The sequence below is a fragment of the Loxodonta africana genome, chromosome 4, assembly GCF_030014295.1.
Source record: "Loxodonta africana isolate mLoxAfr1 chromosome 4, mLoxAfr1.hap2, whole genome shotgun sequence".
NCBI classification, from domain to species: Eukaryota; Metazoa; Chordata; class Mammalia; order Proboscidea; family Elephantidae; genus Loxodonta; species Loxodonta africana.
Window position 1 is genome coordinate 178,588,514 of NC_087345.1, and position 19,616 is coordinate 178,608,129.

Consider the following 19,616-nt stretch of genomic DNA (forward strand, 5'->3'; position numbering starts at 1 on the left):
TCGATTGTCCCTTTTATCATTATGTAGTGTATTTCTTTATCCTTTGTGATGGATTTAACTTTAAAGTCTGTTTTGTCAGAAATTAATATTGCTACTCCTGCTCTTTTTTGCTTATTGTTTGCTTGATATATTTTTTTCCATCCTTTGAGTTTTTGTTTGTGTCTCTGAGTCTAAGGTGTGTCTCTTATAGGCAGCATATAGACGGGTCCTGTTTCTTTATCCAGTCTGAGACTCTCTGTGTCTTTGTTGGTGCAATTAGTCCATTTACATTCAGCGTAATTATAGATAAGTATGTGTTTAGTGCTGTCATTTTGATGCCTTTTTATGTGTGTTGTTGACAATTTCATTTTTCCACTTACTTTTTTGTGCTGAGACGTTTTTCTTTGTAACTTGTGTGTTCCTCATTTTCATAGTATTTGCCTTTATGTTTGCTGAGTCGTTAAAATGTTTTTCTTGGTTTTTATTTTGAGTTATGGAGTTGTTATACGTCTTTGTGGTTACCTTAATATTTACCCCTATTTTTCTAAGTAAAAACGTAACTTGTATTGTCCTATATCGCCTTGTATCCTTCTCCATATGGCAGTTCTATGCCACCTGTATTTAGTCCCTCTTTTTGATTATTGTGATCTTTTACATATTGACTTAAGTGATTCCCTGTTTTGAGCGTTTATGTATTTATTTTTTTTTAATTCATCTTAATTTGTTTTTGTGATTCCCCTATTTGAGTTGATATCAGGGTGCTATGTTATGTGAGCTTGTGTTGTGCTGGTATCTGATATTATTGGTTTTCTGACCAATTTCCTTTAGTATTTCTTATAGCTTTTGTTTGGTTTTTGCAAATTCTCTAAGCTTGTGTTTATCCTTAAATATCTTAATTTCGCCTTTATATTTCAGAGAGAGTTTTGCTGGATATATGATCCTTGGCTGGCAGTTTTTCTCCTTCAGTGCCCTGTATATGTCATCCCACTGCCTTCTTGCCTGCATGGTTTCTGCTGAGTAGTCTGAACTTAATCTTATTGATTCTCCATTGTAGGGGACCTTTCTTTTATCCCTGGCTGCTTTTAAAATTTTCTGTTTATCTTTGGTTTTGGCAAGTTTGATGATAATATGTCTTTGTGATTTTCGTTTTCGATCAGTCTTAAATGGGGTTCGATGAGCATCTTGGATAGATATCCTTTCATCTTTCATGATGTCAGGGAAGTTTTCTGCCACAGATCTTCAACTATTCTCTCTGTGTTTTCTGTTGTCCCTCCCTGTTCTGGGACTCTAATCACACGCAAGTTGTTCTTCTTGATAGAGTCCCACATGATTCTTAGGGTTTCTTCATTTTTTAAAATTCTTTTATCTGATTTTTTTTCAGCTATGTTGGTGTTAATTCCCTGGTCCTCCAGATCTCCCAGTCTGCATTCTAATTGCTTGAGTCTGCTCCTCTGACTTCCTATTGCGTTGTCTAATTGTGTAATTTTATTGTTAATCTTTTGGATTTCTGAATGCTGTCTCTCTATGGATTCTTGCAACTTATTAATTTTTGCACTATGTTCTTGAATAATATTTTTGATTTCTTCAACTGCTTTATCAGTGTGTTTCTTGGTTTTTTCTGTAGATTGCCTTATTTCATTTCTGAGGTCATCCCTGATGTCTTGAAGCATTCTGTAAATTAGTTTTTTATATTCTGTATCTGGCAATTCCAGGATTGTATCTTCATTTGGGAAAGATTTTGATTCTTTAGTTTGGGGGGTTGTAGAAGCAGTCATGTCTGCTTCTTTATGTGGTTTGATATCGACTGCTGTCTCCGAGCCATCACTAAGATATTGTAGTGATTTATTCTATATTTGCTCACTGAGTCTTATCTTGTTTTGTTTTCTTTCAATATACGTGCATGGGCTACTAGATTGCGCTATCTTGAGTGTTGTAGCCCTTGACTCACTTATGTCCTATTACCAGCTGCTTTGGGCTGTTACCAGATATATAAGCGTGAGTCCATTCACTATTCTTGAGTAGAATCTGATTTTGGGTCATCAAGTATGTGATGCAGACTGTCACCTATCCACATTGAGAAGTAGTGGTGATAGTTGTGTGCACCAGATTCTAGTAGCAGCTGGGGTTCACACTCCGGGGGGGGGGGCAGGATGCTGACAGGCTTCCCCCAAGTGTCAGTGAGGTAGGTGTGTCTCTATTCCTCAAGCACGTTGGTGGGTGGGCTCTGCAGCTGTACCTTAGGCCTCCAATGCAAGTACCTCTACAGATTGGTAGGTGTCACCCTCCTCAGACCCCTAAGGCAGGAGGCTATGTGGTCTGGGGGGAGCTTCAGCCCTCAGTTCCCTGTTGTGGGTCAGTGAGGGCTCTGTTGAATATGCAGAGGTATCAGACCTGGGAAACTTGTCTTTCCAGTAAATCTGCTAAAACAATTGCAGTCAGATCCCCATCAGAAATGCCTTTGTATGATAATAGCCACCTTGTTCCCTGTAGGGATGAAAGCCAGAGACTGTGGATCACATATGCTTGGCTGGAGCTGGTTCTGTGTTTTCAGTCCAATTAGGGAAGGATTTTTGGTCCCTGGGTTTTTTGTAGTTGCTTCTCTTAGGCCAGGAGAATGGTTTAGGAAAAGACAAAAACAAAACGGAAGAAAGAAAAAACGCAGAGCAGTTTACTTTCTGGCTCAGGAAATTCCAATGTTAATGAAGCCGCTTGGGAAAGGGAGGGGAGGGTTCAGATAAATAGGAGAGAGTAGCAATATAGACAAAGTTACTTATCTTGCTTGGGATGACTGTTTTATCTGAGATTCCCGAGGGGCGCGTCGTTAACTGTGTGAGCTGGGTGGGTAGAGATTGCCCCCGAGGGTCAGGCCTTCGTCCTGTGCTTGCGCTGTCTCAGAAGCTGTGGTTAGTTTCTCCGCTCCCAGTCTAAAGCCCAGCGCCAAGGTTCCCCGGCTGGGATGCCGCTCTCCCGGCTCCAAAACCAGTCGCTGCCTCCTGGTGACTTCTCCTCCTGTCAGATGCGTCACTGCGCTGCCTGCGTGCACTGGCTGGGCTTCCCCCAAGGTCAGTTTAGGGGGTTAGGGCTGCGCCCCATGATTGTGCCGTCTCAGGATGCCGTGCTCAGCTCCCCTGCGCCCAGTCCAAAGCCTGGCGCCAAGGTTTCCTGACTGGGACGCTCGCTCCAGGCTCCGAAAACAGTCGCTGCTTCCCCGTGGTTGTTCATTCTCAGTCTCTGTCACTCAGGTCGACTCTTTAAATCTGTGTTTGTTGGTCAGGGTTCATAGATTGTCATGTATGTGATCGATTCACTTGTTTTTCCTAGTCTTTGTTGCAAGGGAGATCCAAGGTAGCGTCTACCTAGTCAGCCATCTTGGCCCCGCCTAAGTGTATGTTTTAATGACATTATATTCACAATGCTCTGGAACTATTACCAGTAGATATTTGCAGAAATTTTATCACTGCAAATAGTTACTGTGTACCTTTTAAGCAACAACTCCCATTCTCCCTGCCCCAGCCCCTGGTAGCATCTCATCTACTTTCTGTCTCTGTGAGTTTTCCTGTCATAGATATTTCCTGTAAGTGGAATCATACAATATTTGTTCTTGTGTGTCTTGTTTATTTCACTTAGCATGATGTTTCAAGGCCCGTCCATGTTGTAGCATGTATCAGAACTTCAGTACATTTTATAGCTGAATAATATTCCATTGTATGTGTATAAAAAGCCCGTTTCTGTCAAAAGAAAAAAAACCCGTTGCTCGATTCCAACTCATGGCGGCTTTATAGGACAGATTAGAACTGCCCCGTAGGACTTCCAAGGCTGTAAATCTTTATGGAAGCAGACTGCCACATCTTTTTCCAGTGGAGCAGCTCGTGGGTTCAAATTGACTTTTCATTTTGGCAGCTGAATGCTTAGCCAGGGTACCACCAGGGCTCCTGTGTATACCACGTTTTACTTATCCATTCATCTTTTGATGAACACTTGGTTTCCATCTTCTGGCTATTGTGAATGGTGCTGCAGTGAACATTGGCATCATGGATCTGTTTGTGTCCCTGCTTTCCTGTCTTCTGGATATATGCTAAGGATTGGGATTATTGGATCATAAGGTGATTCTCTGTTTAACTTTTTGAGGAACTGCCCAACAGTTTTCCTCAGTGGCTGCCCATTTTACATTCCCACTGGCAGTGTAGGAGGTTTCTCATGTCTTCACATCCTTGCCAACACTTGTTATTTTCCATTTTTTCAGTTGTATCTGTTATGGATTGAATTGTGTTCCCCAAAAATATGCAGTATAAATCCTAACCCCTGTACCTGTGGATGTAATCATATTTGGAAATGGGGTTTTCTTTGTTATGTTAGTGAGGTCTTACCAGTGTAAGATGTGTTTTAAGCCAGTCACGTTTGAGATATAAAAGAGCAGATGTGGCACAGAAGCAAGCGTGAATAGCGGAAAGATAGATGCCACTAGGAGATCTCTAAGGAATGCCGAGAAGAGTGTTAGAGAAGCTGAGACAAGGATTTACGCCAGGGTGGACAGTGAGAGCCTTCGCCTAGAGTTGACACCCTGAATTTGGAAACTGAGAAAATAAACTTTTCTTCATTAAAGCCATGCACTTATGGTATTTTTGTTACAGCAGCACTAAGAAACTAAGACAGTAGCCATCTTAGTAGGTGTGTAGTGGCATCTGATTGTGGTTTTGATTTGCATTTCTCTAATAACTAATGACGAATATATTGAATATTTAGATTGCTTTGGATAGCCTTGCCTCTTAACAGTTATCAAGTCTTTCAGTCTGTGAACACAGGATTTCTATCTATTTGGACTTCAATTTCTTTCAGAAATGTTTTGTAGCTTTCAGTGTATGAGTCTTCCACCTCCTTGGTTAAATTTATTCCTAGGAGTTTTGTTCTTTTGAATGCTATTGTAAATGGAATTGCTTTCTTATTTTCCTTCTCAGATTGCTAATTGCTGATGTATAAAAGCACAACTGATTTTTGTGTGTTGATCTTGGACCCTGACACTTTACTAAATTCATTTATTAGTTGTAGTAGCTTTTTTCTTTACAGTTTGGATGCCTTTTATTTATTTATTTATTTTCTTGTCTGATTGCTCTGGAAGAACTTCCAGTACAGTGTTGAGTAGCACATTTGAAAGTAGGCATCCTTATCTTGTTCCTGATTGTAAGGGAAAAGCTTTCAGTTTTTGTTTTTATTTTTCACCATTGAGTGTGATATTAACTGTGGGTTTTTCATAAATGTCTTTTATCATGTTGAGGAAGTTCGTTTCAGTTGTTAATTTGCTGAGTGTTTTTATTGTGAAAAGGTGTTGGATTTTGTCAGATGTCTTTTCTGCGTAAATTGAGACGATCATGTGATTCTTTTGTATAAATTGGTACATTCCATTGCTTGATGTTTTAGTGTTGAACCACACTTGCATCCCAGGGATAAACCCCACTTGATCTGGGGCATAATCCTTTTAATATGTTGTTGGGTCCAGCTTACCAGTGTTTTGTTGAGGGTTTTTGTGTCTGTATTCTTAGGGAATATTGGCCTGTAGTTCTTTTTGCTTGTGATATCTTATTCTGGCTTTGGTGTCAAGGTATTGTTGGCCTCATTGAACGAGTTAGCAGATGTTCCTTCCTCTTCTATCTTTTGAAGGAGTTTTAGAAGATTTGGTGTTAATTCTTCTTTAAATGTTTGGTAGAATTCACCAGTGAAGCCGCCTGGCCTTGGACTTTTCATTGTTGGGCTGCTTTTGATGACTGATTTACTCTACTTCCTTGTTATAGGTCTGTCGAGATTTTCTTTCCTTCTTGAATTAATTTAGGCAGTTTATGTGTTTCTAGGAATTTGTCCATTTCACTTAAGCTGTCAAATTTGTTGGCATATAATTGTTCTTAGTATTATTTTATAATCCTTTTTATTTCAGTAGCAAATCTCTATTTATTTACTATATTTATATAGTAAAATAGCTATGGAAGTAATGTCCCCCACCTAATTTCTCATTTTACTTGTTTGCATCTTATGTCTTTTTTTCAGTGGCGCTAAAGATTGTAAATTTTGTTGATATTTTCAAAGAACCAACTTTTGGTTTCATTAATTGTGTTTTTCTGTTCTCTACTTCATTTACCTCTGCTCTAATCTTTATTATTTCCTCCCTTCTGGTGGATTTGGGCTAGTTTGCTTTTCTAGTTCTTCAAAGTGAAAGTTATGTTATTGATTTCAGATCTTTCTTTTTTGATGTAGGTGTTTTACAGCTTTAAATTTCCCTCTAGCACTGCCCTTGCTGTGTTGTGCTATGTAGTATTTTCATTTTCATTTGTCTCTGTATATTTTCTAACTTTTTTATGATTTCTTCATTGGCCCATTGGTTAAGAGTATGTAGTTGTTTAATTTCCACATTTTCGTGAATTTTCTAGTTTTCCTTCTGTTATTGATTTTTAGTTTCATTCTATTGTAGTTCAGAGAAGATACTTTGTAGAATTTCAGTATTTTTGTATTTACTGAGACTTTTTTTGAGGTCTAACATAATGGTTTGGAAATACTGGTGGTGTAGTGGTTAAGTGCTGTGGCTGCTAACCAAAAGGTTGGCAGTTCCAACCCACCAGGTGCTCCTTGGAAACTCTGTGGGGGCAGTTCTACTCTGTTCCATAGGGTCGCTATGAGTCGGAATTGACTCGATGGCAATGGGTTTGGTTCAGTTTTTTAACATATGGTTTATCCTGGAGAATATTCTGTGTGCACTTAAGGATGTATATCACGCCGTTGTTGGGTGCAGTGTTCTATATATGTCTGTTAGATCTAGTTCGTTTATTGTGTTGTTCAAATCCTCTGTTTCCTTGTTAGTCTTTTATCTAGATGTTCTATGCATTAGTGTAAAGGGTATATTGATATCTCAAACTATTATTGTAGACCTGTCCATTTCTCTCTTCATTTCTGTCAATATTGGCATCATGTAATTGGGGCTCTGTTGTTTCAGGCATATATGTTTATAATTGTTATATTTCCTTGAAGAATTGACCCTTTTATAAATATTTAATGTTTTTCTTTGTTGTAACAATTTTTTTTTACTTAAAGTCTATACTTTGTCTTATTTAGTACAACCGCTCTTTTGGTTAGACATTCTTATTTTATCTTAAAACTCTTCGTGTCTTTGGATTTAAAATGAGTCTCTTGTAGAGAGCATATAAATGCATCATTTTTTAAAATCTGTTCTGCTTATCCCTACTTGTTGATTGGAAAGTTGAATCCATTTACGCAAAAGTAATTACAGATAATGAAGGACTTGCTTCTGCTATTTTGTTGTTTTCTGTACGTCTTAAACCTTTTTTGTCCCTCACTCTATTGCTGCCTTTTTTGTATTTAGTTGATTTTTTTTTATTATATATTGCTTTGATTTCCTTCTCCTTTCTTTTTATGTATATATTTTAGAAATTTCCTTTGTGGTGACCATGGGAATTACATTTAACATCCTAAATTTACAATGATCTAGTTTGAATTGCCCCCACGTTTCTGTCCATTTGTCATACTCTGGGGGCCTGCGTGTTGCTGTGATGTTGGAAGCTTTGCCACTAGTATTCAGATACCAGCAGGGTCACCGATGGAGTACAGGTTTCAGCTGAGTTTCCAGACTAAGACAGACTAGGAAGAAGGACCTGGCAGTCTACTTCTGAAAAGAATTAGCCAGTAAAAACCTTATGAATGGCTGTGGAACATTGCCTGACATAGTGCCAGAAGATGAGCCCCCAAGGTTGGAAGGCACTCAAAAGACAACTGGGGAAGCACTGGCTCTTCAAAGTAGAGTCGACCTTAATGGTGTGGATGGAGTAAAGCTTTTGAGACCTTCATTTGTTGATATGGCAAACTCAAAATGAGAAGAAATAGCTGCAAACATCCATTAATAATCAGAACATGGAATGTACAAAGTATAAGTCTAGGAAGATTGGAAATTGTCAGAAATGAAATGGAACACGTAAATATCCATATCCTCGGCATTAGTGAGCTGAAATGGACTGGTATTGGCCATTTTGAATTGGACAATCATATAGCCTGCTGTGCCGGGAATGACGACTTAAAGAAGAATTGTGTTGCATTCATCATCAAAAAGAACATTTCAAGATCTATCCTGAAGTACAACGCTGTCAGTGATAGTATAATATCCATACGCCTACAAGGAAGACCAGTTAACATGACTGTTATTCAAATTTGTACACCAGCCACTAAGGGCAAAGATGAAGAAATTGAAGATTTTTACCAGTTTCTGCAGTCTGAAATTGATTGAACATGCAGTCAGGATGCATTGATAATTACTAGCAATTGGGATGCAAAAGCTGGAAACAAAGAAGGATGAGTAGTTGGAAAATATAGCCTTGGTGACAGAAACAATGCCAGAGAGTGGATGATAGAATTTTGCAAGACCAATGACTTCTTCATTGCAAATACCTTTTTTCACCAACATAAACGGCCTTAGCCCTCAATGTGACATCTTTGCTTTTTAACACTTTAAAGGGGTCTTTTGCAGCAGATTTTCACTATGCAATATGGCATTTGATTACTTAACTGCTGCTTTCATGGGTGTTGATTGTGGGTAAAAGTAAAATAAGATCTTTGACAACCTCAATTTTTTCTCTGTTTCTCATGATGTTGCTTATTGGTCCAGTTGTGGGAATTTTTATTTATTTTATGTTGAAGTTTAATCCATACTGAAAGCTGTGGTCTTTGATCTTCATCAGTAAGTGCTTCAAGTCATCTTCACTTTTAGTAAGCAAGGTTGTGTCATCTGCATAACACAGGTTAATGAGTCTTCCTCCAATCCTGATGCCCCGTTCTTCTTCATATAGTCCAGCTTCTGGGATTATTTGCTCAGCATACAGATTGAATAGGTATGGTAAAAGGATACAGACTTGATTATCATGGAATGGCTTAATTTCCCCCTCAATTTTGAAGGACAGTTTTTCCAAATACAGAATTCTTGGTTGACAGTTGTTTCCTTTGAACACTTTAAATATGTTACCCTGTTGTCTTCTGGCTTCCATTGGTTTCTGTAGAGAAATCAGCTTTTAATCTTATTGAGGATCCCATGTATGTATGAGTTGCTTCTCTCATATTGCTTTTAAGATTAACTTTTTATCTTTGGCTTTCAGTTGTTTGATTATAATACGCCTTGATGTGGATCTCTTTCAGTTTATCGTACTCGAGTGTGTACTTTCATCAACTTTAAATATTTTCAAATACGTTTTCTGCCTGCTTCTGTTTTTCTTCTGGAATTCCCATAATGTATATATTGGTCCTCTTGATGTTTCACAGGTCCTTTTGGCTCTGTTTACTTTGCTTCATTCTTTTTTCTTTGTGCCACTCATACTCGATATCATGGATTGAATTGTGTCCCCCCAAAATGTATGTCAACTTGGTTAGGCCATGATTCCCAGTATTGTGTGGTTGTCCTCCATTTTGTGATTGATATAATTTTCCTATGTATTGGAAATCCTGATCTCTGCCTGTGGTTAATGAGGCAAGGTTAGGTTACGTTAAAGAGGATTAGGGTGGGATGTAACACTCTTGCTCAGGTCACATCCTTGATCCAGTATAAAGGGAGTTTCCCTGGGATGTGGCCTGCACCTCCTTTTATCTTACAAGATTTAAAAGGAAAGGGAAGCAGTCAGAGAGTTGGGTACCTCATACCACCAAGAGAACGGTGCTTGGAACAGAGCACTTCCTTTGGACTTGGGCTCCCTGGGCTGAGAAGCTCCTAGTCCGAGGAAAGATTGATGACGAGGACCTTCCTCCAGAGCTGAGAGAAACCTTACCTGGAGCTGATGCCCTGAATTTGGGCTTCTAGCCTACTGGATTGTGAGAGAATAAACTTCTTTTTGTTAAAGCCATCCACTTGTGGTATTTCTGTTACAGCAGCACTAGATGACTAAGACACTTGATAATATCAGTTGTGCTATCATCACGTACACTGATTTTTCTGCTTGCTCATATTTGCAATTAAACCCCTCTAGTGAATTTTTTTTTTATTTCAGTTATTGTACTTTTCAGTTCCAAAATTTCTCTTTGGTTTCTTCTTATAATTTCTCTTTATTGACTTTATTATTTTATTCATGCATTGTTTTTCTGATTTTTTTAGTGAATTTTTTTTTTTATTTCAGTTATTGTACTTTTCAGTTCCAAAATTTCTCTTTGGTTTCTTCTTATAATTTCTCTTTATTGACTTTATTATTTTATTCATGCATTGTTTTTCTGATTTCCTTTAGTTCTTTGTGTTTTCTTTTAGCTCTTTGAGCATATTTAATACCATTTTTGAAATGCTTTTTCTTGCGATTTCAATGTCTGGGCTTCCTCAGGGATGGTTTTTGTTTATTTTGTTCCTTCGATTGGGACATACTTTGCTGTTTATCTTGTGATTGTGTTGTTTTTGTTGAAAACTAGACGTTTAAATATTATGATACAGTAACTCTGGACATCAGATTCTCCCTGTTTCCCAAACTTTATTGTTTTTTGATTGTTGACAGTTGTGGTAGTCCACTTGTTTAGTGAATTTCTCAAATTATTTTTTAAAGACTATTTTTCATTGTGTGTTGTCACTGAAGCCCACCCTTAGGTTTTGTTCAGCTACTGTTTTTCTTCCTTGAATGTCAGGAGCTAAAAAAAGAGAAAGAATCACCTCTTTTAATGTTTGCAGACTGACTTCATGCTGCGGCTTTTCTTCAACACTTAGCCAGACTTGCACTCCTTCTAGGGTCTTTGTAGGTCCTTTCTGTGCATATGTCTTGCACTTGACAAGGAATCACTGTTTAAATTGGTCACTGTTGTTTTAATAAATAAACTGATTCTAATCTGTCCTTATCTGTATAGAAGAATATTAATTTCTTACCTATTCTCATGGCTCAGAGTTCAGGGAAACATAGAAACAAGGCTTTTGACATTGAATGAGGTTGTTCTCATTTATTCCAGTGGCTTTAGTTATTACCTACTTATAGGAGGAGACATTCAAATATAAACCTCTGGTCCAGGCCAGACCAGTATAACTGACTGTCTTCTTGAAATCATCTTCACTTAGTTGTCTCACAGGCACCTCCAGTGCAGTATTCTAATACTAAAAAAAAAAAAACTCATGATCTATTTCCCACCCCCAGCATTGTCTTTTTCCGTTGTTCACCCTATCTCATGATCCACAAAGCTAGGACTCATTCTGGATAACTTCTTCCTCATCTCCCATATGCATTGCATATATTCTTCACGCTGTAGCCATATTGGTGTTATTTTTCCTTCTTCAAACATTTCGGTGAGTAAAATATAACTATTTTTTTTCTAATAAGTAGGTCTGCTTTAAGATTTAGTTCTCCTTTAAAAGTAGTATAGTACACGGATACTTTCCAACTAGTCTAAAAGTATATGTGATTTTATAGTATTCTGACTTATTTCAACTTTACAATTTTAACTACATTTTTGATATATTTAAAATATTGTGCATGGGCATTTCTGCTAAAATGTGATAGTTGCTAGAAATCTGAATTCTGGAAATTTTAGGGGGAAAATAGAATTAGGAACAAGTATCTTGAGAGGCACCAGCCCAAAACCCTGGGTGTGGGTTGAGCTGGGGCCAGGTAGTTCACAGCAGTCAGGCTGGAGCCAGACTGGTCTGACCATTTCAGGTGTGGTCCTAGGACCACTTGGACCACTCCCATGCAGGGGGACCACTGAGCCTGTGTAACCCCTTGAACCTCGAGAAAAGAGAACTGGAGTGAGGGGCAGGAACTATCCTGGCACAGGGGCTCAGCGCCTGGAAGCTCCTGCAGCCCAGACCAGGATGCTACTTACTTAGGACCAGTGGAACTTGGGAGTGTGAATTGGTCTGCCTGTGTCCAGATTAAGCCACAGAGGTATGGGTTAGGGGTTGGCAGCATCAGGCTCAGGGCTAGCCCCAGCACCTTCCACTTCTAGGAGGTCTGAGTATACCCACTTAGAGACTTGGGTGGGGCTGCATAGCAGGCATGCCTCACAGGTACAGGGCTTGTGGGGGCCAGATTGGACTGTCACATCAGGACCCCTCAATCAGAGGAAGCTGAGATGAGGAGAGGATTATATCCCTACAAGTGGCAGAAGAGGAGGTTCCTGGAATCCCAGCCCTTCCAGGCTCTAGGAATTGGTTATTCGAGCTGGAATCTGCCCCAGGGGTTATTCTCTGTCTTCTGGTTACTTTGTGTTTGGTCCCTGCAGTCTCTCTCCCAGGCTTATAACGAGGGACTGCCTCTGCCATTAGAGCTCATCATGCTGCTTAGCAACCCGCTTTCCTCCAGAGCAACCCTGTCGGAAAGGCCCTTCTTGGACTGAGTTGAAATCTGCATCCCCAGGCTATTGTTGCTGACCACACAGTCACTTTATCTGGTGAAATTGCCAGGGTGAACATGGCTGACTGCATAGTAACAGTGGCTTTAGCCTGTAATGTTCAGGTTATAACATGAGTTCTGGGATAGGTCTGGCTGCCACACAATGGGAACCTGAACCAGCTGGAGGAGAGCCAGGATGGTGAAGGAACTGGAGATGAGGGCTAAGCAGTTAGCTGCCTGATTGTGTTTGGCATTCAACTCTTGTTGCTTGATAGTATGAAACACTTATGTGCTAAAGAAAGTTAATATGAACCTGTGTGACTCCCACATTACATTCCAGGCTTCATTCCCTGTATGCTCATTGTGTATGAGCTAATTCGCACTACTGATACGTGCATTGTAGTCAAGCCTGTATTTCAAAAGGCAGATCGACTACGTTAAGATATTGTTACCATTATATTAAATTCCAAATTTTGTTACTGGGGGAAACTCAGTTTTATATCATATTTTGTTGTTTGGAAGCATTGTTGAAATTCTTTGATTCTAGTGTCCCATCATACTTTTCTTTAGTAGCTTTGCTGGGCTCTGACAGTATATTTTTAAAAACTTTGTGTTAATGCAATGGAGCTTAGTTTTAATTAGAACTTAATTTGCTGTCCATTTAAATTAAGAAGGTTTCATAGATTGGGCCACAGTGACTAGATAGTGCTGATCACAATCAGTAGTCTGAATAGAACGTGAAATCAAATTCTCATAGCACAGCTGAAGTGACAGGAACAGCTGACATTTTAAATTAGAATTATTATATTCCAAGCAGTTAACGTACATGACCCTAGTTAGAGTGGATACTAGTAAATGAAGTATGTAGAAACCAAGTTTTTCAATGATTCGTGAAGATAAGAAAAGGATATAATACAGCACTGATAGGTGGAAATTTACAGTCTCGTAGGATGATTTAAATGGCTTAGAAGAGTATTGAGAAGTGTTTTAAGCCTCTGTACAGAGTTAGTAACCCCCATTATTGTGGCCCTGGGATAGTTATGGAGGTAAGGCAGCTGCCATATGTCCCTCTGAAAAATTACTGGCATGGCCAGTGATCTTGGTAAATGCGCATTGCCGCCTCAGGCCTAAAATCATGTAACGACTTTATAGATGAACAGTTGTGGCAAGATTTGTTATTAATGACACCTACTACATTGGTATGCAGTAATTAAGTCATGTTAAGGCTTGTTGAATAAATGAGTGAATAAAATGAGAATTTTTCTGCATCATTAAGCAGCATGCTAAAATAAAAAATATATACTATTCCTTTAAGTACTTATTCATGACATTTTTGTTCATATTTTAAAGGGTATGTACAAAAACAAGATATTCTAATCATCAGTTAACTGAAAAATTAAGTTTATTATCACACTCTTTTTATTAAACATTGCCAGTGCACACAGGGGTTATTGAGTTTAGCCTTTTTTGTTGTTGTTTTAATGGTATTTTATTATTTCAGTCCTAAATTTCTTCTCCCATGTGATTTTTTTCTTTCCTCTCTACAATAGGTAGTGACTTCTCTTTGACTGAGAAGATAGCATTGCTAATTAACTGTTAAAACCATTATAACAGACTTTAGCAGGTAGAAAGATTATGGTTTTCCTTTAAATGTTTTGATTAAGTTTCTTCAAAGACTGTTGGTGGTATCTGAGTGATGACATTTCTCCTTGCTGATATTTTTCATCTGATTTCACCATTAATTAGAATACTTAATATACTGTGTTAACTACTGTATATTTTCTAAATTTCAGGAGTGAAGTTTACGAAATAGTTGAAATAACTAAATGAAACCCTTTTTTTTTTTTTCCCCTTTTACCCTTCTCTTATTTTTATGGTACTTTTGATCTTTAGCATATGATTCTGCATCTCTTCTATTCCATGTCTCCCCTAGCATGTTTTATGTCAGAGTTTGATCTAAAAGTATTATCTTGGATTATATAAACAGTTTCAAAAATGTCTCTAGAATTGTGTTTCTCAGTGTTCTGACTAAAGTGATTGAAAGTTGCAGTTTTTTTTTTTTTTTTCAATATCCTGCTGTCAGACACAAATGTGCAGAAATTTGGCAGATTCTTTCTGATCCATATTTTTCTGGTAACTTCTCTTTGCTCATTGCCTAGAGATAGAATAGAATGGACTATCTAATGTACCACGAGTGTTCCTTCAAGCGGGTATTAGGTATACATAGTTGGAAATATTTATTATGCACACGTATGAAGAGTTTTTAAGCGGATAAGAACAGTTTGCAGAATAAAAGACGCCTTAAATCTTCTTCCACATCTCCAACTGTGTTTGTTATGTAATGTCAGGAGGATTCATTGCTGGCAAGCTGGAGCTTCCCCTTCCGGCCTTCTGACTCCTGCTCTCTTTTACTTCTAGCACTGTGACCTCCGCTGTCTTTACTGTGGGAGATAATGTTGTTTCAGGCAGTGATGACCGCACTGTAAAAGTCTGGGACTTAAAAAATATGAGATCTCCAATAGCAACTATTCGTACAGACTCTGCCATTAACAGGTAAAGTTAGTCATTACACAAAGTATTTATCTTGCACAGTAGACCTGAAATGGTTCATTGTAATTTCACATTTTATTTATGCAAATTGAGTGTTTAATTGATATAGCCTTAGGAAAAATGGCTTAGTTCCTGGGAAAGTACATTTTATCTATCCTCTACTGCAAATTCAGTGACTAAATATAAAATCAGGTTGGCGTAGTCGGCTTTGTAAGAAAAGAATAAGCCACATGTGGCCATATGCTGTAGAGTTTTAGTTTTACTTCATACATGGGAGTTGATACTCTGCTTGGGGGGGTGGATCTGCATCTACCTTGGAGTAATATATGTGGTCTATATTGTAAGAATGTGTGTGGTCAGATAATACCTGCAGTTTGATAGTATTTCGCCTTGAAATATGGATAATATTAAGTAGCGTACTGCATCATTACTTATGAACTCAAAAACTTGTGTTGTCACTGTTTAAGCATAACCCACTTTTATCTCTTCTTTGCAGGATTAATGTATGTGTTGGCCAAAAAATCATTGCCCTTCCACATGACAACCGACAAGTTAGATTATTTGATATGTCAGGAGTGCGACTAGCAAGGCTTCCTCGAAGCAATAGACAGGTAACAGTTATTTTTATTTGTAAGGCTTAAAATATATATTTATAAGGAAAGTTAAGGAAGAGCTTAGAATTTTATATGTTAGATCATCGTAGTCTAATAGAAAGGTAATGTGACCCACACATGTAACATTCACTTTTCTAGTAGCCACGTTTAAAAAGGAAGAAACAGGAGAAATTAATTTTAACAGTATATTTTATTTAGCCAGATATTTTCAGAATAATATTTCAATATGTAATGAACATAAAAAACTATTCCAGATATTTTACATTCTTATTTTCAGACTATGTCTTTGAATGCCTACTTTTTATTAAAAGTACTTGGTCTGTGTTTTAGATACCATAAAATTTTAAGTTGGCAAAGTAGTTACACACCCAAGTTGTTCCAAACCGACTTAAAAGTTTCCCATTAACTAAATAAAGCTATTATTATTTTAGGTTTAAATTTAAATTAAACAAAATTGGAAGTTCATTCCACTAGTCACATTTCAGGAGTTCAATGGCATGTGTGTATTGGAAAGTACGGCCTTGGAGACTTTCTGCTGAATTTGTAGAAACTGGAAATACTTTAAGTAGCCAATATAAATAAAGCAGGACCAGTATAAGCATAGATTAGCTTAAGTAGCTCTTTAAGAAAGGATCCCCAATCAAAAAACTTCTTTCAGGCTATCACTGACAAAAAGGAATTCCACTTTAAATGCTACTTTCTTATGGGTTAAAGGGATTGTTCTTTGTTAAAATATAATTCTTTAGAAGTTAGAGTGTGGTTTCTTGACCACCCCCATCACAGTGACCTGGAGTGCTTGATAAGAATTCTGATTCTTGGGCACCAGCTCAGACCTACTGACTCAGAATCTCTGAAAGTGATGCCTGGGAGCCTGCATTGTAAATAAATCTTCCTGGTGATTCTGATTACTTTGAAGTTTGAGAGCCAAAGTCCTGGAGTGAATGAGTTTATTGGCTTTTTTCACTGAAAGCTAATTGATGTAAATGTACTAAATAAGAACATCTCTCCCTGTCAAAGGCAGCGTTTCTCCAGATTTTTTGTGTAGAATTGATCCTCACAATGTAATCATTCTTTCTTTCTTTCTTTTTTTTTTTTTTTGCTTTTATCTTCTATGAATGTCTTCCTAAGATCTGTGTGATAAAAACCAATAAATTCCTTTCTTTTTTAAATGAATTCCCTGATCCTGCCAGTCAGTTATGAAGGCGGGGGAGGGAGGGGGAGCAGCCACTTTTCAGCCTTTCTTTTTAATACAGCATATTCTCTACCAGGGACATGCCCTTACACATGCTGTTCTGTTGATTTCCACCAGTTCTAATTTCACTGTGTCAGGCCTCAAGGGACATTTCATAGTTGTGCAATATATTTGTACTTCAGGAACTGTAGAGCAAGGAGAGTTAAGTAGATAGATTTGTCACCAGCCTAGCAACACCTTTTCTTTAAGTGCTGTCAGTGTCAGCTTCCAGAAAACTGCCTGTCCTTAGCTCAAGGATGTTTCAGCCACTCTTCTCTCTAACCATTCCTAAGTGCACTGTTAACAGTTATCTTTTTATTAAGTTCAAAGCATTGAAAAGTTGCTTATGAAATTATTTTAAGTAACTAAAATTTTTTTCACAAACCCTGACAAAGCCGTATATTGACTTCTTGAGAATTTTTTTTAACATTTTGCCAACTGCCAAGTATCATTGATGTATCATCTAAGCTACATCCTTAACACAATAAAATGTTGCCATTTAAATGTTCCCTATGTGCGTAAATTGCTATGCAACGTTGAAAGTTTGCATTTTGAAACAAAAATTTGTGAGAATTTGTGTGACTTTATTGCTTAGGCAATATTTTCCTCAAGAAAATAGAGAGTTCTAAGCTATTGTTTGTGGTCCTGATTCCATATAGACTGTTTCATGTTTAATTTTGTCCAACATTGAACCTTGTTGAAATTGTAGAATTCCATTGTGGTACTTGAAATAGACTAATGAATTATGCTTAACTTCACTGTGGACTTGTAATACTTCTTCAGAGAAACAAGTATGTTTTCAGTGTCACAAAACCACAGCTGAAAATCATTGGCTTATGTCATTCTGGCTTCTTTCAACTGACAGATTTTAAAAGAGAAAAAGGCAAAAACAAAAACACTAATTTGAAGTTTTGGTAGCTAGAATGAATGAGACCAACAAAGTATTTTAATTTAAAATTGTATTTCTTTTGGGAAGGTAAAAAGTGACATTTCCCAAAAACATACTTCAAGGAAAGCAAGCTGTATAGACTATTAAGAGGAATTGAAAGAAGGAAAAAAAAAAAGCTCTGTGATCCAGTAAATTTGTGAAATGCAGGTCTAAACAAACCTAAAAGAGGATTCTTTATTGCAGGCCTCTCAGAGCTTTTATTCTGCTAATGCCCACTGTGACTCTCCCAAGGCGCAGGGGTGGGGGGAGCATTTTCCAATATGCTAGTTCATGGAACCGTTTTATTTCTGGGGAGATGACGGTCTAGGACACTGTCTGTGAGCACACTTAGGACATTAGATGAAGATGTTGACTTATAAAACGAGAGATTTAGCTTCTAGATTTGCCACTGTTTAGTTTTTGTTGGTTTGTTCTACTAACTTTCTGTAGGCTCCATATGGTCTTTTCCCCCTACCCACTTATTAAGTAGCTGATTCCAACATTTCTACAATGAATACCCTTGAGTTCCTCATTTTTTAAATAGTTCTTGTACAGAGGCCTGGATTACTGCCCAACTAAATTAATGCAGGTGTTGTGTATTCTTTTTTATCTAGGCTATTAACAAAGAAGTGACACAAGATAACTTTTGTTACCCTTGGTTATGTGACTTCCTTTCGCACAATGGTTTTATTTTATATTTGAATGGTTTTACAGGGGAGATTTTGTACTGTTCTTTGGAGTATTTTATTTACTGAATTTATGTCTGTTTGTCTTCAAATTCTTGTACTTTATTTAATGATATTATACTAATAATAACAACATGTTACAATCATCATAGTAATTTAGAAAATATGAATAAGTCCTAAGACATTGCTTGCAGACATACTTAGTGCATGATGTTAAATGCTTGCATGCATGTGCACACACAGATATACTAAACATCTAACACTATAAACATTGTCAGATATTTGCAGTAATTTTTTCCACCCTTCGGATATTTAACTGGGATTTTTGAAGTTGGCAGGAATCTACTTGAAAGGCCATCTATTTGGGCACCAAATGCAGTTTTCTAACTCCCTTATTACCTGAACCAATTATTTATTAAAATGGTATTTGAGATCCCTGAGTGAATTTTATTTAATTTACCCCCAAATATCATCTTGATTATTTTTTTCTATCTGGCTGTAGTCTTACTTTCTTAAAGAACTTAAAAATATTTTTGATATGAGTCTTATTAAATTTATTATGTGTTTTAATCCCTCTTTAGTTAAGCTTTTCCAACAATACATTACGTAAAGCCCCCATTGCCATTCTCATTTTAGGTTCACTTGGACGAATCATTTTTGTTATTTTATTTCTTTCGCTTTGAGTTATACAGTTGTTAACTTGGTTGAGGCTTTATACATTTTGTGAGGGAATATGTTTTCAGAACTGTTAGGTGCTGTTGAGTCGGTTCCAACTCATAAGAACCCTATACGTACAACAGAACGAAACGCTGCCTGCTCCTGCGCCATCCTCACAATCGTTGCTATGTTTGAGCCCCTTGTTGCAACCACAATGTCAGTCCCATCTCCTTGAGGATCTTCGTCTTTTTCACTGACTCTCTACTTTACCAAGCATGATATCCTTCTCCAGGGACCGATCCCTCCTGATAACATGCCCAAAGTACGTGAGACAAAGTCTCGTCATCCTCGCTTCTAAGGAGCATTCTGGCTGTACTTCTTCTAAGACAGATTTGTTTGTTCTTCTGAAGTCCATGGTATATTCGGTATTCTTCACCAACATCATAATTCAAAGGCATCAGTTTTTCATTCTACCTTATTCATTCTCCAGCTATCACGTGCATATGAGACGATTGAAAATACCATGGCTTGGATCAGGCACAGCTTAGTCCTTACTTAAGGTGACATCTTTACTTTTTAATATTTTAAAGAGGTCTTTTGCAGATTTCCCCAGTGCAATATGTTGTTTGATTTCTTGACTAT

General features: G+C 37.6%; 1 protein-coding gene across 5 annotated transcripts in view; it reads left to right on the forward strand.

Annotated features, from left to right (window-relative positions):
* WDR37 (WD repeat domain 37) overlaps positions 1 to 19,616 on the forward strand; it is a 130,162-nt gene that overhangs the window by 105,081 nt on the left and 5,465 nt on the right. For 4 of the 5 annotated variants that reach the window (XM_064285076.1, XM_064285075.1, XM_023548751.2 and 1 more), the window contains 2 exons: positions 14,727 to 14,861; positions 15,355 to 15,469. In XM_064285076.1, coding sequence (XP_064141146.1) covers positions 14,727 to 14,861; positions 15,355 to 15,469 — 250 coding nt within the window. Of the gene's footprint in view, positions 1 to 14,726; positions 14,862 to 15,354; positions 15,470 to 19,464; positions 19,535 to 19,616 lie in introns of all 5 variants that reach the window. The other variant, XM_064285077.1, reaches the window with a different exon arrangement.